The sequence below is a fragment of the Puntigrus tetrazona genome, chromosome 24 (genome assembly GCF_018831695.1).
Source record: "Puntigrus tetrazona isolate hp1 chromosome 24, ASM1883169v1, whole genome shotgun sequence".
Classification (NCBI taxonomy): Eukaryota; Metazoa; Chordata; class Actinopteri; order Cypriniformes; family Cyprinidae; genus Puntigrus; species Puntigrus tetrazona.
Window position 1 is genome coordinate 16403921 of NC_056722.1, and position 22722 is coordinate 16426642.

Sequence of the window (22722 nt, forward strand, 5' to 3'; positions counted from 1 at the left end):
ACATTAAAGAGCAGCTGTTAAACATATGGCAGCCCATTCTTTGTTTATTGTTTCCTCTTCTGGTGTCAGTCAGATTACTTTTTCAATTGACGTTGTTTGGTTATGCATTGTCTTCATCCAGCTTTGTCCAATTCACATCCTTGATTACCAAATCAAGGACGCCGGATCTGTTCGGGCCTATTTGAATGTGTGTTGACTCAGAAGCAGTTCGCAGGAAATTAATAAGTAAGCTTAAATATAACCGAAATGACGTAAATATTCTCCGATGCATCGGATGGTTTGTAAGAGCCATTTTCTTTAAGGGACCTCTCTGACTTGCTTCCATTACCTCAAAGTCGGAACAAACAAATATCAGGTGTGGCATCGCGCTTTCAACCACTGCCATGCCCAAGAAACGGAAGAAACCTTGAAATAATTAAGCCGTATGCGCTCGAGGCTTTTAATGTGATGGCTATACCCGCAAACCTCCGTGTGGGCCAGATTACAAACCGCTCTGTAGATTCAATGAAGACTAACAAGAAGTTTTCCTCCTGCTTCTTCTCGGTTTTTCGAGACGGCCTGTCTATGATACGAACGTCCTCCGATTTTTTTCCCTTTACTGTATAAACGGCCGCTTTTACGTTTTGTAGGCCTTTTTGGGCCTCTCGAAACGCAACGAAGACTCGCGCCCCTTTTATAACGTCAGTATTAAACCTAATTGCCAAACGAATATACCGCAATAAAAACAGTGTGTTTTAAAGCTTAATGCAGCCTATGAAACACGAAACATCCTAACCAATGCTCTATAAAGTCTCTGCTTTCTTTAGCTAATTTAGTTTTCTTAAAATCTTAAGAACGCGCTCGGTTCGCTTTTGTTGAACGACAGCTGCCATTTAATAATACAATATTCGAGTGATTTTTATTTGTTGAAACACTGCTCTCTAACAAGTTTTATTTAACTTTTTTTTCTTCAAAATTCATTTACTGCATTTTTGCAGCTGTTGACTTAACATTTAACACATATTAAAATTAAACTCTCCCACGTTTTCTTTTCTTTTTTTGTTTTACGTTTTATTTTATCTTCGTGATCTAACGCATGGCCTAATATTTAGAATGCGTATTAATTTGCGTTATGTATTTATACAGGCTTCTGTAAGATGAATGGCTCTGTTGCTGACAACAAGCATTGGACAGGTGGGTGCAGATATTTAACTGGAAATAGTAAGTTGATTACAATAACTAAATATCAGTTCATAAAAAAATCGCTTGTCGATTTAATTTGCCGTAGCCTAATCAAGTAAACGCAAGGGGGCGCGGTCCTCCCCGCCCTCACGGGTACCCACACGGTCCAAAACGGCATCTTATATAGTGTGTTATAGCCTATAGCACAAACAAAACCCGGCTTTTATTTAACCCCGTCATCCATTGTGCCCCTGGGCGTCAATGACCCTGTCCGTCAATGGTCCGCCTCAGCTCTCATTCATCACTGTGGACACGGATGCGAATCCTCCAGAGCTGATGTTTGAAGTAGGTTGTGTTTTTTCAGTGGGATGGAGCCGTCGGCTTGGTCAGCGCTCGCGGTCCTGTTGTGGGTCACCAACGATGTGTTCATGCCTCACCTATAAATGTCTGTGGTCTCACTAATCCTGACGTGGTCCGTCTCGGAAAAGTCTTTGAAGCTAAAAACATCACTGGCATGCGATCAGTCAGACTTTGTCAGCAGGCTCTACAGGGGCATCCATGCTTTCACCTGACCTCACATCCTCCGTAGCAGCTTAAACAGTCAGGGTTTTCTATATGAAACAGACCACGGAGCGTGAATGCAACATTTAATCTCATAACGCTATCCAAGTATTCTATTTTACAAATTGCTGTGGATTTAAAGGAGCATGCGGCAATTACTTGACGAGGTAATGTGTCGTGCTGAGTATCTCCAATCAGTTTCTGGTGACTCTGTAATCATTGCATTAACATATATGTTTTGGTGTATTCTGGGTTATATAAAGAGAGCGTTTTTGTCTCATTCTATTCGCTTTCCCGTTTGAATACAGTCACGACACGTGTCATACAGGCGTCGTTTATCCTGTGTGAAACTCGCGGGCATTGTTTGCGCGAGCAGCTGAATTTGCAGTTTATAGGTGTAAAGCGAATCAAATGTAGAAAACGGGACCTTAATAGTCGGCACACAAACTGATACATTTAACAAAAACTATTCACTAATTCCTGATTAGGTTATATCAATCAAAATGAATTCTCAGTAGAAGTAGCCTACATAATTGCACTGTTAACTTCTGACGTCTGGTCCTTTACATGTGCCGACCAGAATGTTTAGGAATGATAAAAAAAATAGTAGAACTATAATAGCGCGCAATTCAATCATACGTTATAATAAAATGTTGTAGGAATTCCTGACTGAACGCGTAAGAATATAAACGTTTTTGGAAACGAATCTGTCAATCAAGAAGCCACGCCCCCTATTCACCTGTTCACTGCGACTTCATGGAAAGAAATCATTCGCGCCAGCGACGAGAGAGTTTCGGATTGTTGCGATGTTTCTTTTACGTCGGTTTGTATTTTGTTTCATTTTGTCTCTCATTTTTGCTCTCAGACATGTCAAGGGAAACTCGAGAGATGGTATGCAGCAACTCTGAAATAGCACTTCACAAATGAGGCCTCGTAAAAGTCTTCTGAGGCACATAAATAATTTTGGTAAACGTTAATATTTGTGTATAATATCAAATGACACTTTTACAGCTGTTCAGTGGTGCTTTGAATTGAGCAACAGCTCGTTGGACTGCCAAGAAACGGAGCTTCCATCATGTTCCAAGCTGTGTTTCAGGGAAGGGTAAGAACACTGTTTTTATCTACACCACAAATGATATTACACTGTAAAATGTTTTGTGAGGTAACCTAAAACTCTGAATAATAAAATCATCCAATATTGCACGTCTGAATAATATAAAATAGATTTTTTTTTACTTTTTGTATTGCTGAATATTTGCACTTTTGGCAAAAAAATAGGAAGTATAGACAACAGCACAGTACAATTGTTTAATTTTACAATTAATAAAGATCATTGAAATAGATATAGAAGTATTAAAAAAGAGAAGAAAGCGCCGATGTTTGCATGCCTTTAAAGTATAAATTATTACATTCATTTTGAAGATGGAAGTAAAATGTTCTAAGGGTGTTCAGTTTATATTTCCATCCCGTTACTGAGCATGCAATAAGAAATGTATTCCCTTTTATATTGCGAAGATGCTTGCTTGAAATGTTATTTGATTAGATGTATCTGTAATGATATGTGGTGTGGTATTCCTTCACTGTATTCTATTTCTCTAGTTTAACACAAACATTCCAGAGAGTTTTATTTTTACAAACCAGTTGGCCATATTCTCAAAAAAAAAAAAAAAAAAAAAAAAATCAGTACATGTCAGCATAAGTTGCTGCTCGCTCATTGATTCAAGACCTGCAGATAAGTTTTTAATGTTTATATTGAGAAGAGTGTCTGTTTTTTATTTGCCTGCAGATGCTTCTGCTCTGAGTGCGTCCCCTCTGGGAACGAGTGGGTCTGCTTGGCAGCGTACAGCAGCAGAGGGCCTTCTGTTTGGGGTGCCGCTGCAGCAGCTCCTTTGACTGACAGGGTGTGGATTGGGAAGCCCCTCCTCCTGGAAATCTCAGGTTATTGTCAGCCTTGCCGTAGCAAACTTTGTGAAATGTAACTTGCTTGTAATTCAAATGGGCTTTAATTAAATTAATTTGATTAAATAGAACTTATACTTATCCTAAAAAAATAAATAACAAATAGAAATATAGAAAATGCAATAAAATATATGAAATAATATGTTTTAAGTATATATTAATTTAGGTTATTAAGTATTCTACAATATATGCATGGATCATGTATGACTTACTGTACACATCACATATTTTTCTATATTCTTGTTTTCTTAAAGCTTTGCTATATGTAATGCATCAGGCTAACTGAAGCTTGTCATGGTGCTTGCATGTTGTTGCTCTTGTCTTAGTTTTGATTGCTTCTATTGTCTTCGTTTGTAGGTTGATTTGGATAAAAGCATCTGCTAAATGACTAAAATGTAAATGTAAATGTTTTTTTTCTTTTTATTATATGCATTATATATTATTTTTAGATGATTTAAATTGTAATATATTACCACAATATATCGTTCCTATATGTTCAATATGCATTAAATAATTCAAAAATATTTTATTTTTGGACAATATTTTTCTCAAACCATTATCTGTGGCTAAGCAATGCGGTGTAATCCCTTGTATATGTTCTTGTTACAGGCATGCTAAATCTGAGCAAAGAAAATGTTTCTACGGCTTTCATTACATTTAGTGGGAACTCAGGTCCTCAGGGTCTGCATAACATGTCTGTTATGGCCAATGGATACCTCACCTGCTACATAGATGTGATATTACCTGCTGCTGGGATGTACAATTTAAGTACGTTTAGCTATAAAACAACAAATATATGCAAATAATAAAATAGCTTTTGTGACCACAATATGTCTTTGTATTTTTAGATGTGACCCTGACAAACAGTATCTACACTCATTCTGCCAGCTGGAAGATCAGAGCATGTCCCTTTGGGACCGACCACTTCAATCTCATGTTGTCTAAGAGAGATCAAGATATCCCATCTTGTGCCCCTCTGCCCATAGAGGCAGAGGACAGGCGGCAGGGTAAAGCCTCGACGAAACCCATGCACGGTCACAAGCGAGGTGTGAGGTCCCACGCATTCATAAAGAAAAGCTATTCGCTTATCATCACTTTTTATTCTTTTCTGTTATGTGTGTGTGCTGTGTTTTCCCAGCTATTTGGATCTTTTCTGACAAATGGGCATATGCAACAGAGACGGACATTACATTTGTAGCAGTAACGGAAGAGCCTGATCCTCTATACTTCCACTGGACATTTGGGGATGGACCAGAAATAAAAACAACATCCAAAATCTACAAAAAGAGATATCGCCTTCCAGACAAGTACTTTTTGTTTCATCTATTTTCGTACACACCAGTTAACAAAGTAAAGATCTTGATACAAGATTGAGTATAATATTTACTAAGTCAATACTTTAAAAGTTTTATTATTATTATCTTAAATATCATCTAATTTTGATAGTGAGTTTGACTTATCGGTTCAAGTTTTGTCTTGAGAAATGGATTAATTTAACTTTTTCTCCTATCTTTGCAGGTACAACGTCACTGTCAGTGTTTCTGATGGTCTCACGTCCATCAGCTCAGATGTTTATCCGCTCGTGATTCAGAGAGCTGTTAAGCCCAGCAGGCTTCTGTACAGTCCCTCGGTTTTATCAAACAGCTCTGTGGACTTCTCCCTCCGGATCAGCTCAGGAACTGACGTCTCTTATGTCTGGAGTTTTGGAGATGGAACAGAGCGAGATGGTTCGAGCACCGAGCATCATGTGTATAACAGGTACAAAATATGTCCTCCTGGCTCTTTTGTTTTTACACAAGGTGAATAAATAGCATATTCCATTTTTGGTTTGTGATTTTGTACTTTTTATTTTGTAACAGTTATTTCAAACAATACATGGTCCTCAGTAATAATTATTTATCTTGTATTATTTTTTATAGAACTGGAGAATACATAGTAGAAGTAATTATGTCCAACCGGGTGAGCTCAGCTTCTTTAACAGGGCACATCTTTGTCGTCGAAGAATTATGTCAGCCTCCTCCTGTGAAAAATATGGGCCCAAATAAAATACAGGTACAAGCTACAATTATACAACTCTACACTAACAAAACTTTAGGAGACAGCATGTAACAAAATATGTATCTATATGCTATATATAAGTGTTTTTTGTTTGCATACTTTCAGGTATGGCGGTATCAAACTGTCCGTCTTGCGGTGACGTTTGAGGCACAGATTCAGTGTAATGTTTCCAGAGGTCTGCTATATAGATGGACTACATATGACATGAGCGGACGACAACTGGTCTTCCCACACATAGACACTGGACGGCAGTATATTGATCTTCCAAAGTTCCTCCTTCATTATGGAACATATAAAGCTATAGCAAAGGTAATGTCTTTTTGTTACTTCACTGTTTTTCTTAATTGATCTGTCAGATAATCTAAAAGTATATCATTTTAATAATTTGAATATGATATATTATAATTCATCCCGATTTTAATATTCATGCATACTTTATTGTTCAAGAGTTTGGGGTTGTTTGCAAAGGCTGCATTTATTTGAATAAAAATAGTAAGAAATGTTATTGCAATTTAAAATAACTGTTTTTTTTATATTTTTTATAAATTGGCCTATTAAGAGTTTAATATTTTCCTGTGATTCAAAGATAAATTTTCAGCGTAATCCTTTAGAAATGATTCTAAAGTGCTGATTGGGTTTGCTTCTTGGCTAACTCACAAACAGCTGTAGTGCACATCCAAATATATTCTAAAATACAATAAATTAAATAATAACCTTAGGTTCCAAATGAATTTCAAGAGTCAGATCAGAGTCTAACTGCTTTATATTTTAATAGACATATTTACATGGGGAAATACTAACTCAAGTTTTATCTGCCACAAAGGTCCAAGTAACCGGTAGTGTGGTGTACAGCAACTACAGTGTTTTAATTGAAGTGGTGCCTAGTCATCTTGTCAGTGTCATCAACGAAGCCACAAACGTTTTCATCAATCGAGAGAGCGGCACCATCGTTACTCTTGATGGACGAAAATCACACGACCCAGATTACCCTAATAATACTATAAGGTACGGCAGTGTTTGTTCATCGATACGTTCTGTCATTTTTACTAAAGTCACATCTGTTTTCTTGTTTCTGTTTTAGTTACAGCTGGTCATGCAGGCCAGTAAACACTGAAGAGAGCAGCTGTTTCAACAGGAACATTGCGACCACTTCAGCAGTACTTGCGTTTCCCACTCTTTCCTTGAAAGCTGATTTTGACCTGCTTAAATTTACTCTCACTGTGTCCAGTGGCCATCGATCTTCCTCATCTGAGATGTTCATTACTGTAACATCAAAACATGTCAGGTGAGATTTAAGTGGATATCTAAAATATATATATATATATATATATATATATATATATATATATATATATATATATATATATATATAACAATATAGTGGCACAAAGTATGTTTATATATCACATGTTTAATAAATCTATTGTTTTCAATTCTCTGCAGCAACATTCATATGTCTTGTAAAGATTTCCGAGAAAATTCAGTGAATTGGAACGAGCAGTTTTCTGTTTCTGCTCTCTGTGGTTCTTGCGGTTTTAATGCAAAAAATGTCACCTATAACTGGAAACTTTACCTGGTTAATTCCTCAAGCGAAGCTGTACCAGAAAGTAAGTTCACAGCCATACAGAAATACGCTCTTAAATATAAAGGTTCTTTATTGGCATTGGTTCCATTTAGAAGCATCTTTAGAACTATATTATTATAAGTAATAATATAATAATAAAAATGTAAGTAAAACAGAGAAAAAATTGATAATTTCTACAATCACCCTGAACCTTTATTTTTAACAAAGTAGTCATCTAATATTTACCAAGTCAACTGTTTGGTTTGTGCTTTTGGATCAATTTGAAATTGATTGCTCTTCTCTCAGTTCCGTTCTGCAGCAGTATGGATCTCGGTTTACCCTCCAAAATGGAGAAGAGCTTACATTTCTCGCAGCCTGCTGTGACACCCTACACTCCAGCCCATTTTACAGAGCCTTCCGTTCCAGTATCTCTGGCTCCTTATCTTTTATCTGATGATACTGACCTTACAGCCCCAGTTACGCAAGTTACTCTGACTCCAATAATACCTAAAAAACACCGTAATATTAGTGCACGTGCTCTAATTGAAAGCCCCAGCAAAAACCACCATGCAGCATTTCCCACCATCGCGTCTTTGCACCCTCCCTTCCTTCCATCCTTTCCCGGGGAAACGGAGTCGTCTGGGAGTCAGTGGGAGTATCAGGGGCCTTTACCAGCAACAGATAAGGTGTCACTGACTGATAAGACCTCAGGTAAGATAACTATGGTGAGAGCGACAGTAATCATTTCTTAAAGTCAGAATCATGTCAATTAATAAATAATGTAAAAGCTTTAAAACGTAAATAGGATTGACTATAATAATAAAGCTTTTGTTTTTATGCTTTAAATTTATTTTATCTCTGTACAGCGTTGATATTTGCCAATATAATGAGATTAGACGCCCCCTGGTGGTGTTTTTTTATAAAAATGGAAATAGCACAGCTGAAATCAAAATAATAGATTTTTTTATAGAATTGGTCAGTCATCTATCTCAATGAAAGCATTATAGCAACCTAATAATAATAATGATATGAAAATATTTATTTGGTCTTTTGTAGTCTTCGGGCACCAGGATCGCAGGGGATGAAACTAAACTTTAACCTCCAGTTTAGTATAGTAATAGTTTTAATTAATATTTAAATAAAAACAATATTTTTTATATTTCCAATTTCACTTTCACAATTTTAAAGGGAAGTTCTGCTGTGTAACTCATTTTGTTATGCAACCATCATTATTGTTTTAAATATGTCAGTATATTTTTATTTTAATGTATTCAGTTTTAATTAATTTAGTACTTTATGTTATAAATTACACAAAATGAAGAAATGCTGCCTTGGCTACTGGTTGAAAGGTTTGAAGCAATTAAATTAAATCAAGTAATAATAAATAAAATACTAACTTTGTGAGCCACACTTTCAGATTTTCAAACTGAGGACATGATTTACGCAGACATTTATCAGGAGTCAATATCAGGCGATCACCTCTCCCTACCAGGTATTTTACATCCAAGCAACTATACATCTCGAAATAAACAATTTTATCATCATGAATGAATTCTATAATAAATGATATGCCTGTCACTAATTACATTTTGGTGCTGTTTGTAGAATACGACTACTATAATTTTGGAATTGAAGAGGCTGATGCTGGTGTTCCAGTCGGCAGACCTACAGGTACACATTTTTTATTTTCTGAGTAAAAAATCAATAATTATCTAATTGCTAGTATTTAAATGCTGTAGTGCATGTAACTGTGTCTTGTGTGTGCGTATTTGTTTGCAAGGGACCGATTCAGTGGGCTTTAACTGGAATGGAGCATCATTCCCTCACTCTTATGACAAAGATGGTGATAATCTGGTGGACCCCAGCCTGCTTGGCCCGGCGGTGCCTGAGAAGACCCTGCTAGATCTGCACAGACAGCTCCTTCATCACTCCGTGTTTGAGTCTTACACTCTCACCGGTACATCTCACAACACTGAATTGCATAAACATTCCTGATCACTCATTTTACGTCACATTTACTTTGGTTGACGTCTTTTTCCTTTAGGGTTATCCTCTTCGGTTGTCACGTTTAAACCCTTCGCGCTTAAACCAAAGAGTCTTTATTTGCTTGAAGTGTCTGCACGTGAGTTTCAGAAATTCAACATCAAGATGCATTTCACATGTGAAAATTGCAAACAAATAACGAATGCATGAAATGTGTGTGAAGATTGTTTTTTTTTCCTTTCCTTGACAGTTTCTGAGGAGCGCCTGCAAGGGAAAAGCCAGCTGTTCTTCCACACTCAAGCTGTTCCTCAGGGAATGAGCTGCCAAGTGCAGCCCAACACAGGATATGAAATTCACACGTACTTCAGCATCTTCTGCTCCTCTGGAAAAAAGGTCTGCTTTGCGCTCCTTTATACTCCATTCGTTCATATTTCAATTCAATTTCCAAATTTTTCTTTGAAGTGACCTTGATGTAATCTTGTTTCCGTGTTCAGGATCTCTTGTATGAGTACAGTTTTAGTGTGGGCGACGGTCCTAGAAAACTCCTTTACGAAGGCAGGGATTTCCAACATTACTTTAGCCTTCCTAGTGGAGATCCTAATGAAGATTACAAAGGTACAAAGATTTAACTACGAAGCGGTCTTTATTATAATCTCACAAGCTATACCTTATCTCAGAAATCCTCTTCTTTTCCCTTCACAGTCACAATCTATATTGAAATAAAGAACAGATTTGGGGCAGCGACCGAACCATGTCCCGTGAAAGTGACTGTTCTTCCAAGCTTTCAGAGAAGCTCATCTTCTCGGCTCAAGCCTGATCAAGAACTGTGCGGACACAATGGAATTATGCAGGAAGTAAATTCTCACATCTTTATCCGATGTGTTTGACGGACTTTCATTCTTTGTTCCAGGTACTTGTATGGAGTGGGTAACCTAACCGGTCTGAGTAAGGTCGGAAGCAACAGAGACATCATCAACTACGTCTCTCTTTTGACCTCGGTGCTGAACCGCTTGAGTCTGGACCCGGAGTCCTCTGTCGAGCTTCTGACACTCGCACGCACTTCCATCATTACAGCTCTCTGTCAGCTCTCCACCACTGACAAGGTCTTAACTGGACAAAGCTCTTGCATTTAACATCCTAGAATTGAGATTTGTAATCATTGCTATATAATTTTTGCTAAAATTTTCAGTAGGATTTTATTTTTGTTTTGTTTATACTTTAAGTAACTATGTTGTGTGATTTTGTCATTTTTATCAGTTGTTGTTTTCTAAAATATTTTGATATAGTTTTATTTGTTTTATCAGTTTATTTGGTTTCAGCTATTTAGTACTAATTCAATATAAGTTAAACAAAAAAAAAAAAAAAAAAAAAAAAAATATATATATATATATATATATATATATATATATATATATATATATATTTAATTATTATTATTTATTTATTTTTTTAAATAAAGTTTATTTTATCGCATAAGTAATTTCATGTATTTTTATATAGTTTTGGCAACTATAATAACCCACAATTAACCTTTTTTTTTAGGGAATTTTATTTGAAATAATTCACAGGCTTACCGATTTGATAAGAGTCTCCAGTCAAGTAAGTATAACCCAGAGTATTATGGAAAATTTTATTTATACTAATAAGATAATAATAAATAAATAATAATAAAATTGTATATAAAATTATCATATAAGTAGTATATATTTTATGCATACACATACATAGCAGTCAATATTTGAAGTAGATCAAAAAGTGAAATAGAGTTGAAGTAGTATTTAATTTTTGTTACAGTTTCATACATTTTGCGTCTATTTGATCTGATTTAGGTGACCTTTTACAGTGCCAAACAAGTAATTCAGCATGTCCACGACATCTCATCCCTCTCACTTGAGTCCAAGCCTCCCGCAGGTCATATTCTGGACTCTGGGATTGTGAAAGCGCTGGTTTCTCTCCTGTCTGCTGTGTTGGAGGCTCCTGCGCTCTCTTCCAGACCAGGACACCAACTCTCAAACAAAGTGCTTTACACCATCACCGATTTAGTACTGGTAAGAGAGGTATTCATGATTCTATACTAATATGTTAGTTTACAAAATCATGTGACATTAACATGCCCTGCTGATAAAAATCAGCAGACTTTTTTATGAATTAAATTGAGATTGTCCAGTTCATTTCTACATTATATTTGCTGAATGAAATTCGCTGCTGATATTTTGTTTTATTTAAAATGGTTTTTTTTTTAAGCTGATTACAAAAATTTTGTTTTTGATAATCGTTTGTAAAGTGCAGAACTATTATTTCTTAATCACCAGAAAAGCTGTTTAATTCTTAACCAGGTTTGCATGAATTGTTCTGAAGGCATCATTTCATGCCTAATTCTGATTCAAATGTTTTAAGAATTACGGCCAGTGACAGAAGAAAGCGTAAACACGAACCAGACGTTTTCTGTTACATCTGTGGGTGTCATACAAGCAAAAAGTGACAGAAAATTTCATATATAGTGAACAAAAAGATTATGTTATCTTGAGTATGTAACATTCTTTCATTAAATTTAATATGTAAGCATGTTTTTCCACTCATTTGCAGATTGTAAGTGCAGTGATAGATTTTGAATGCTTTTGTTATCGTACTTTAGTCTTATTTGAGATATTTTATCAGATGACTTAAATTCTTTGATATCAACCTTGTACATTTTAATCGCAGGAGCGTTTGCTTTCCAGCAATGTCTTGCAGTACACCGTGAACACCACGTTGGTAGATGTGTCAGCCTGGAAGGATGACCGATCTCATTCTGTGGTGAAAACATTTGGCCTCACTGCGTTCCACCTCACCGATTTTCTGGAGATGCAATTTCAGCAATGGAGCAGAAACAGCCAGCACAAGCCCTGCGTCATTACCTGGCTCACAGTGTACAGGCAGAGCCCATACCGCCGGTCCAGACACGTGCAGGTACACTACAAATGCATGGTTGAGGAAAAAAAAACACGTGCTTTGTCATGTGGAGCAAATTACATTCTCATTTAATGCAACATTACAGCTCAGCGGAGAGACAGCAGACATTCGGCTCTACAACTGCACCACTAGAAAGGAAATCAAAGTCCGGCATCTATCTACGCCAGTTACTATTGAATTTCAGAGGAAAGAGGACAAAAACGTAGATACTTTCCTTCTGCTTGATCACCAATCAAGCCAATTTTTTTTCTCTATTTGTTTACCCTGATTTTTGTGTTTATCTCTGTCCCAGCACACACGGTTCACTCTTCTGTGGGGTCAGGTGAACACTCATCAGTTCAGCGTCACGTCACAGACCCTTCAGAGAGCCCTTCGGATCACTGTGCGGTTTACCAGGCCAGTTGAACGGCCCTTTCCCATCCTGCTGCTTCTGAGGTCAGGACAACGCTGCGTTTCAGTGATAGTCTTCAGTGCTTTAGTCATCCTGAATACTAACTATAACATCTGTTTACAGGAAGTATGAGCAGCCAACACCTGATCTATATAACAAACAGGAAATATATGACTGGAAAGGACAGATGGCTCACATTTTCCTCCCTCAGTCCTTTTTGCATGGTTTGGTGAAACTTGTTCCTCCATACAAAAATAAGAAAATGAAACGCACACACGCAGACACACACACAGTATATTGTTTTGTCAGTACAAAAAAAAGTGTATGGAAAGTCCCCACAATTCTCACACACACTGTTTTATATATTACATACTATATATGTCTGTATTAACATAACATTTTGATTTATAGTAGTAATGCATCAATAAAATATATTTAAATTAAAGTACATTTTTGTTTTCTTATCATGAAATATGAACATTTTATTTTTGCATTTTTATATATATATGATACAAATAATGGTATATATAAAATAAAAACAGATATTTATATGAATTTATATAGATTTTCTAATTAATATAATTTTATATTAATTAACAAAAATTGTTAATTTATAGGTTAATCTATAAGGTAATACAATATATTATTTAAATGTAACAATTTAAAATAAATATATAATTACATTATTTAAAATATTATTTTTATTTTTATTATTTTAAAATATGAATCATCATCATCAATTAATATTTTATATTTTGGTCCACACGATTATATGATAATTATACATACATTTACATATAAACCAAGAAATGAATCAACTGAAGTCTTATTATTTTATCTTAATTATTATTATTTTTTTAATAATTTGTGTCATGTCTTTGACTAAATCTAATCTGTAAAAAATATATCAAGATAAGTTGCTTAAGTCAAAATTTAAACTAAACATTTCACCTTTTATAGGTAAAATTAATACAATTGCTTGACATATTTTATATTCAAATTATTTATTTTTAGTACTATATATTTGTTTATTATGTTATTTTTTTACACATTGTTTCAAATTTGAATAGTGAATTTATCAACTTATTTTAAAATTTCACTTCTTTTTCTCAGCTGCTGGTTCTGTGTACCTGAGGCTTCTCAGTGCAGACTATAATAAAATCCCAAGCAACAAGTACATCGCCAGAGCTGTGAACTACACACTTCACATTGAGTCTGTGGAGTGTTTGTCCTGGGACCGTGTGAAAGAGTGGAAGCCCAGTGGCTGCTTTCCTCATGTTGGGGTTTATGCAGACAAGATCTACTGCAGGTACAGATCATACAATAAATGCTCCACCTAGTGGTAAAACAAAAAAATATATATATATATATATATATATATATATATATATATATATATATATATATATATATATAACTGATATAGTTACCTCTACTCTACTTTTAGTACTTGCTTCAGGGTCTTACATATAGGAATTAATTCTTAATATAGTGTTGCTCAATATCAAGTACCATGTCGATTATTTGCTCTGTAGGCCAATGTTTTCTGACACCTAATAAAAATGCCTTTTTTTCAGTTGCAACCACCTGGCATCATTTGCATTATCACATGAGAACATCATGAGCATCTACAACTCCGCAGATGTTTCACAGTTTATCCAGTACACCTGCAATGCCTCTCTACACATTTATCAGATGTTAATATGTTTTTTGTCAAACTTAGACTAACTAACTATTTTCTTACTGTCTCGCAGCTCTGAAACCAACTACATACTGATAATTTTTTCAGTAATATTCCTGGCTCTGTACGTGGTGCTGTTGGTCATATGTAGGAAGGCTGATGTTTCCATCCAGAAAACTACAGGTTCATTTCTTCTACCAGAAAACAATCCCTCAGACCGGTTCCTCTATGCTGTCACTATAGACACAGGATTGAGATCTAGAACCAGAATGACAGCAAAGGTATTAATCATTGTCACGGCAAATGAGAATAATATTGAAATCCTTATCGGCGACTATTGATGCATGTTATTCTGAATCTTTGTTTATACAACACTGGCAGGTCCATTTTGTTCTGTATGGAGATAAAGGTGTCTCTCAAACCAGGGAACTCAGCAGCTCTGACTCCAGACTCTTTACATGCAACTCAAGGAATACCTTTATTCTCAGGTAAATGCTTAAAAAATCTAATGGAGTGAATCATAATGTCTCTTAATTAAAGCTTTATTATTCAGTTCTCCAGAGAGCCTGGGTCGAGTATGGAAGGTGCGTCTTTGGCATGATAATGAAGGTTCATCTCCCAGCTGGTATCTGAGCCATGTGGTGGTCAAAGACCTGGTGCAGGGGTCCTGCTGGTTCTTCCTGGGCCAGTGCTGGCTGGCTGTGGATGAGGGAGATGGAAGGGTGGAGAGGAGTTTAGGCGCTTCTGAATGCAGCTTGACGTTTAAACAGGTGAACCCTTATGTTGTTAGAGATATACAGCTGGTTAAGTGTGGCTATACATTTCACAAAAAATAAAAATTCTGTCATCCTTCAGTCAACCTCATGACATTACAAACCTTTCATTCTTCTTCTGAACAGGAAATATTTTAAAATATGTTGATAGGTTTCAGTTGCTATTCCATTTTTGTGCATACAATGGAACTGAATTTGTTTTTGTAAATGTGATAGCAGTGCTAATTTTTAATATAAATGTATTTAAATAACACTGTTTAAAAAACGTGTCTATCGTTATTCGTTACATCAACATCTTTGTTTGTCCATTCAGTAATATTTTCTGCCATTTTTAGCTAAAGTTCTTAACATTTCAACTTATAATTGTTAAAAATATACAATATTTATACGTTCTTACCACTTACAACATTTTTGTTTATTTATCTATTTAATAATAATATCTGCCATTTTTTAGCTTTAATCTGTAAGGCAGCGATTAATCTTTCAGAAAAATTGAGCTTTGCAATTCACAGTAATAAATTACATTTACAAATACAAATTTTAATTTGTAATAATATTGAACAAATATTTATTTTTATTTAGGTTTTTAATATTTATTTCTATATTTTACTGCGTTTTCGATCACATAAATGCAGACTGCTGTAGCTTCTTTCTTCTTTGTATTCTTAAAATATTAAAATAGAAAAATCTTGTTTTTTTCATTTTATGTATCTGCGAAAGTTCCTGTATTTGAAACTCACAGAATACCTGGAGGACTTTCACCCGTGGGTGTCTGTGTACAGCCGTCCGTCTTTCAGCTCTCACACACACACTCAGCGCTGGAGTGTGTGTCTACTGCTCCTGCAGGGCTACATGTGTGTCAGCGCAGCGCTTGTAAATCTTATGGAAGAACAGGTGTTCAACACGGAAATCAATACATGTCAACAAATACTGTCAACGCCTGTGTGATTTGGTTGCTTTTACTTTCATTTTCACAATATTGAGACATGTCTTTGTTGTTCTCCACTCTACACCAATGGGCAGTGTTTTGTAGAGATGGGGCTTATTGATGTTTCGCCGGTTTCCATGGTAACGGGCCTGTGCAGCGCTCTGGCGGTGCTGCCGGTGGGGGGTCTGGTGTCCCTGGTGTTTCGTGTCAGTAAGGTCAGAATTCCCAGGCTGCCTGAAATTGTCCCTCAGTTTCTTTTTGGTGCACTGTTAAATGTTAGAGCTGCTGCGTGCATTCATTCAGACAATTTGTGTTTATTATGTATTGTATGTTCAGTCATTGTACCTATATGTTACTGTTATTTTATCTCTTCTAGACCACCTCCAGTAGTGTGTCTGGAGAGCAGTATAAGGTCAAGGTGCCTGATGTCTACTCTGTGCAAGGCATGTTTTTATGCATTTTCCTCTTTTCTTATCATGTGTCAGTCTACTTGTTATTCAAAGCACACTTTCTATTGGTTTGTCTGTTTCACAGATCACCATGATGCACTTCTGAGCAATGATTGTGCATCGAATTTGTCCAGGAATACAGTTTCCCAATGGACTCATGGATCATGGAAAACGGATTGCAAGGTATAATGTACAGAGCAGTGCTTCCTTTATATGCTCATTTAAATAAGCCTGACATTAAAATGGTTTTAGTCTACATGACTAAAGACAGTTCAAATGGTGTGTTGCTCAGGATTGGAAAACCTCAGATGCAGTGTCTGTCTCAAAACTGCGAGAGGACCCTGATGCCATCTTAGAGATTGTGGAAGACTCCATGTCTGACGTCAACAGCAGATCACATGACAAACACAAATGGAACAAGTCTGATCTGAAATCACACCACTCTGCAAGTTTGTGAACTTGTAATTTTTGTATAATAAAAATTATTTGGTTAAAAGCTTTTATAATTTTTTTAAACAATAAAATGTGTTTTTTATAGTTATAATAATATATTTGTTTAAATTAATATTTTTGTTTAAAGAAAAAGACATTGATAATGTTACAAAGGATTTCTGTTTCAAGATAAATGCTATTCTTTTCAGCTTTCTATCGATCAAAGAGTCCTAAAAACAGCTGTCACAATTTCCAATTTCAAACATCTGTTGTTTTGAACTTTTAAAAGTTTATTGAGCAGAAAGTCTGCAAATTAGAAAGATGGATCATGTTACACCGAAGACTGTGGTGATGGAATAAATTACATTTTAAAATAAAAAACTGTCATTTTAAATTGTAATAGTATTTCAAAATATTACTGCTTTTGCTGTATTTTGATCTTAAAGAGCATAAGTTACTTCAGTATCACTTTACAGCAAGGTTCCATTTATTATTGTCAGTTAACTGCATTACTAAAGACAAAGAATTCATACATCATAAATACAATTATACGTTATTAAAATAACATGTTGTATGTGTTCAAATTATTTAATGGACCTGAGCTAATATGAATTGACAATATTTTTCTTAACCAAAATTAATAAATACTGTAACAATTGTACTGCTCATTCTTAGTTAATAGATTTTATAATAATAATAAAAAAACGCACTGACCCTAGCCTTTTGAACTGAACTGTAAAAGGACAATTTATGATAATTTTTCTCTGTTTCTCTGTCTTTTTTCAGGCATCCGAGAGAACCGGCGGGTTCTCCAATCCTGGTGTTTTTATTTAGGCTGGAGCCTCTGTCTGTCTCTTTCTCTCATGTGCTTCATCATCACAGGAACTCTTGGAGTAAAGTGGGTGATCTTTTTGTTAGTACTACTATATTCTGTTGCAGCTCGAATATTACTCATTTGTTTCCCAAATATATGAAAATTAGGATTTAAATTTGTTACCCTCCAGGTTCGACAAAACAAAGACTCTTGTTTGGGCTCATTCTGTGTTCTTTTCTCTTGTCTGCTGTTGCTTCGTGCTGCATCCAGCAATGGTAAATCACCTTGATCCCGCACACAGATCTGTATATGGTTTCAATTGAATATTTGGCCCAAATTTCCTGGATCTTAAAACAAAAAAACCTGTTAATTATATTTCTTCATATAGATAATCATAACTGCTATCACGGTGTCTCTGCTGCATCGAAAGAAGCCAGACTGGTTCCATAGCCTAAGTGTAAAAGAGCCAGTCACTGAATTATTGAGACACAAGGAGCAAAGATTTGTTAGCAAATACCAGCAGTCCCATTTTGAAAAGGTAAAATGATTTCTATCACAGTGACACGTGTACATCAGAGAAGTTAAGAAACTGAAATCATGTTGATGTGCAGACGCTCGCTGCCCGTCAGAGAGCCAGGTACTTGCGTCTGGTGCAGCCACCAAATTCAAGAGAGCTGAAGTGTGTGAGAGGCCGGATGAAGAAACAGACTCTCCTTCACAAAACCGCAAGGTCCTATTATTTGACCGGCCTCACTTCTTGCTTTTTTCTCTCATAACCTTTTACATCCGACTCTCAAAATTAGACTTTTGCTTCAGCAGGGATTTGACGTTTCACCTAATCATGCTGGTGGCAGTTCTGTTCGTGACCTATGGAAAGTCCGACCGTGATTACAAATACCATTTGAATCGAGCTATCAAATCTCATTTCGCGAAGTAAATACCAGACATTCTTGAATAACTACATTATCTCAAATGACATTATTACTGCAAGCGCTGACAATATTTTCTTATCGACAGGGGACCGCAAAATTCATTTCACTCCATCCAAAAACATGACGATTGGTGGAACTGGACAACAACTGCTTTCCTTGAGAGATTATATGACAGTGCCATCTGCCATGATAAAAGAGTGGAAAATGAAGTAAATTTTCAATTATTTAGTGACTGTCTGTTGCCATTTTAACTGAGATTTAAGTGGCTTTTTAAAGAATACTGCTTATGCGTTGCTTTAACAGAGAGGAGATTTCAGTGGTCATTTTTCTCTTATTGGGAGTCCAGTCATTAAAAAGATCAAGAGTACATATAACTCGTCATGCCAGGTAAATCATCAACACTTACTGTACAGTAAAAAAAAAAAAAAAAATCACTCAACACTTTTGACAGGCTAATATTTCTTTTTTCAACAGATCTTGAATTTGTTGGGCAATGACAATATTAAATGCTCTGATAACCAGTCTGTGGAAAAGAGACAGTCACTTTGTGGGAAACTTGGATGTTATGAGGGAGAAAGTGTGAGCGTGAGCCTCGGAAAAACAAGGTTAGATAAACCGGTGATTAATATGATATAGCCAATATTATGTGCAGTATATAAAGAATATTGCACTTCTAAAAATAGGTCAGAAGCAATCAAGTCAATTAAAAAGCTTCTGGATACCGGCTGGATGACTCCCTTCACCCTAATTGTGATTGTCCAGTTCATCTTGTACAATGGACCCAGTAACCTCTTCACGTCAGTCACTATTCTAGTGGAGCAAACCTCAACAGGAGCTCTGATGCCGTCAGCAAGCACACAGTCTACTAGACTCTACCATTTCCCAGCTGCCCTTGACTACAGTGTTATGACCTGTGAGGTGAGCATCTTATTACAGTGCAGACACAATATGTGTGACAGCACAGTAGCTGAGCTGAAAACATTAATAGTTAACTTAAACATTTTCATTCTGTCATCACCACATGTTCATTCCAAACCTGTTTGAGTTTCTTTCATTTGTTGAACACAAAAAAAAGATCATTTGATTCATTCAAACAATTGACATAGTGATGGACTTCAGTAGTACGTTTTCCCATACTATACAAATCAATTTTTGGTTAAAGCTAAATTTGTAATTTTTACATTTATATTTTACAGGTGTTTAAGTCTATTTTTTTGTAAATATATTTAACTTATTTTTTAATCTCTGTGCATTTTTACTTCTAGCTTCTTTTCCTTTTATTTATCCTGCTTAATTTGTATCTGCAAATATATGTTATGACTCAAAGAGGATGGCTTTACTGGAGAAACCTTTGGAGCTGGCTTTAGGTGACATTACACTCTTCCTAGACATACCCTTTTACACATTTTTAAATTTAAAAAAATATATATAATCTGCTTTTTACTGTATTTCACGCTATATGAATAATTCTTTTTTTATTTTACACAGGTGACAGTGCTCATCTGCAGTCTTTTGCGGTTTATATGCTCTGTGTACATCTTTATGCTAAAATCAGAGATGATTGATTTCCTCCAGAAGGAGGATTTTGAGTTACCTATTGATCTAAGCCCCATCTTCTTTTGTGAGCAGGTAGGACAAAGAAGTTACATTTATTATAGCATTACCTGTATTGAATTTTTTATATAAAAAAAGCCATAATGTTACTCAAGCGCAGATTAATATTCGTACAAAAATGGTGCATTAATGTATTTCGTTCACAGCTTTCTCAATCTCTCCTTGGCATTGTGGTTAATTTGCTTCTACTGAAGTGCGCGTCCTTACTACGGCTAAACAAAGCAGTGGCAGCAGCTGTGTCTACTTGGAAGCTGATCTTCTCCAACCTGCTTTGGTTACTGGTAGCCTATTGATTTACATAGCGCAATATGTTGAAATCAGCTCACCCTATTAATGTAACCAAAGGCTACTTCCATTGAATTACGTATCTTTATTTCTATTTAGGCACCTGGTGTTGTCGTCGCAGTGGCCCTCTCCGGTCTCCGCAACTTGATCTTTCATTCATTTCCATTTACCAGCACCACTAGATCTGCTCATTTGCTCTTCACTCGTTTCTTTTGCATGAGCCACTTTGGTGATATTTACCTCCAATCCCAAGTCACATCAACAATTTATTTTGGAGCTATATTCTGCACTATGATTCCGTTTAATGTTACGGTATGTATTGGAATATCATAATAATAAAAACTTTTATTAATTAAAAAGGAGGTATTAAAACTGTATCTTCTAGACTGGTTGACATGAATTTGTTTTGATGGGTTTTTTTCCCCAGGTAATTGCCGCTCTTACCTTTTTTGTGAAACGAAAGAAAACTACAAAAAGAAAACAATTACTGACTGTCTTTGAGCTGATCTCTTATGTCAAAGACAAGGCTTTACTCATTGTTGGCAAAGCCAGTCACAAGCCAACTGACCATCGTGTCCACGCTAATGTAAGCAGTCTTCAAAAAGATTCAATTATAGAAATGCTCTTGAATGCATCATTTTTACTCGTTTAAGGATTAATCTGCTTTTGTTTTCACAGAGGTTTTACTTAGCTGAGTTTGAGGATCTCATGGACGAACTGTTGTTTCATCTCTGCACTATGTCGGACAGTTTACCCAAAACCCTGCCAGCAAAAGAAAATCTGTTAGAAACCCAGAGTAATTTCTCTGTGACGCTTTCTGAGCATATTCATAGCTCCGAATCAGAGGTGATTGTTTCACTTTTGCACAAACTCAAATTATTCAAGCAGTGTGGTACAAGCACATATTTATGCAACTTATGTGTGCATTATGTGTCATTATTAGTAATGATGTCTGAAGCACAAGCAATAGAAGCAAAAAAGGTTACCTAATAAAATGTATTTTATATTAAAGCAGTAGTTCACCTAAAATAGCCATTCAACATTTATTTCAGTTTATTTTTTCATCAGAACAGATTTAAGAGGAAATTTGCATTACATCACTTGCTCAGCAGTTGATCATCTGCAGTAAATGGGTGATGTTAAGCTGCTGGCCATATTTTCAACAAATCTGTTCAGATGAAGAAAAAAAATTACATTTTGAATGGATTGAAGGCAACTACATATTTAACAGATTTTTATTTTTGGGTAGACTATTCCTTTAAAGTCTATTCATTTTGTTAAATGTTAAAATGTATATTTTATATTCAATTGCATATACTTTTTTTGTATAGGGTGTCATTTTTGATGGACTGGGGAAGAAACACTTAGGATGCCTGGATATCAGCAGTCCCTCATATAGGGAAAACACTCACAGGTAAACTTCTTTTCTATTTAAAATTCCATATACAGTGTAGTTGAGACACAATATTAATGAATCATCAAAGTCTATCAATATGCTAACTGGTTCACTTTGAAGATCACCACTCGAACACAAAACATCTCAGGACTTACAAGACAGAACGCAGGAGAAGAGTTTTTCAAGAGGGCAGAAGAACTTTAGAAACTGCATCAAAGATCCAATCAGAGAGTCCGAAGAGACTGGACAGGCCCAAATTCTTCCTTCAAGCAAGCTGACTCATTGTGCACCTGCTGAATGGAAGGACAAAGTGTACGTTAAATCATCGATGCTGCCTGATCCAAGCAGGTTGGCAGATGAGCATAATTCTCAAAAGATGACAAGGCACACTCTTCTAACCTCATCAACTTGCAAAGTGAACATGGGCCATCATGCAGCATATAGCAGACCAGCTGGAGAGTCGTATTTGTTTAATACATCTTCCACTGAGGGAATAAACAATTCTGTACGAGAGCAAATGGTTATTCCAGGGTTCATTGAACACTGAAGCTGTTCAGTTTTTCCGTTTCATTCCAAAAAAGAATTAGCATTTTCAAGCCTTGTTGGGTTTTTAGAATGGCCCTCAACATTGCTTTAAAAGTCTAGAACGTTTGATCTAATACATACCTCAAACGGGATATTTGTTTTGCATGTTGCTAAAATATAAGGGCATGTCTTGACAAATTGGGTGTTTTGTTTAATAGCAATATCAAAATTCACATTTTGTTAATTATTTGCCTTTGTGTGAAA

At 35.8% G+C, this 22722-nt stretch overlaps 1 protein-coding gene across 1 annotated transcript; it reads left to right on the top strand.

The window, feature by feature from the left end:
- Positions 1-1422: 1422 nt before the first annotated feature.
- On the top strand, positions 1423-22708 carry LOC122330221 (polycystic kidney disease 1 like 1). The gene is made up of 53 exons (XM_043227075.1): positions 1423-1499; positions 3509-3660; positions 4291-4449; positions 4530-4727; positions 4820-4988; positions 5200-5439; positions 5601-5733; positions 5845-6048; positions 6563-6744; positions 6821-7024; positions 7183-7346; positions 7610-8014; positions 8909-8974; positions 9084-9260; positions 9348-9425; positions 9537-9679; positions 9781-9901; positions 9989-10112; positions 10197-10389; positions 10829-10885; positions 11116-11334; positions 11873-11875; positions 11990-12235; positions 12324-12440; positions 12531-12673; positions 12753-12853; positions 13743-13938; positions 14207-14290; positions 14384-14591; positions 14692-14798; positions 14864-15080; positions 15804-15977; positions 16107-16226; positions 16388-16508; positions 16546-16643; positions 16753-16909; positions 17679-17790; positions 17897-17981; positions 18095-18244; positions 18318-18436; positions 18526-18639; positions 18724-18847; positions 18942-19025; positions 19113-19243; positions 19322-19556; positions 19904-19998; positions 20147-20267; positions 20399-20533; positions 20637-20849; positions 20965-21123; positions 21216-21383; positions 21869-21951; positions 22054-22708. Exons 1-53 carry the CDS (start codon positions 1423-1425, stop codon positions 22478-22480), a joined length of 8112 nt encoding a protein of 2703 aa, XP_043083010.1. The 3' UTR covers positions 22481-22708.
- Positions 22709-22722: the final 14 nt, after the last annotated feature.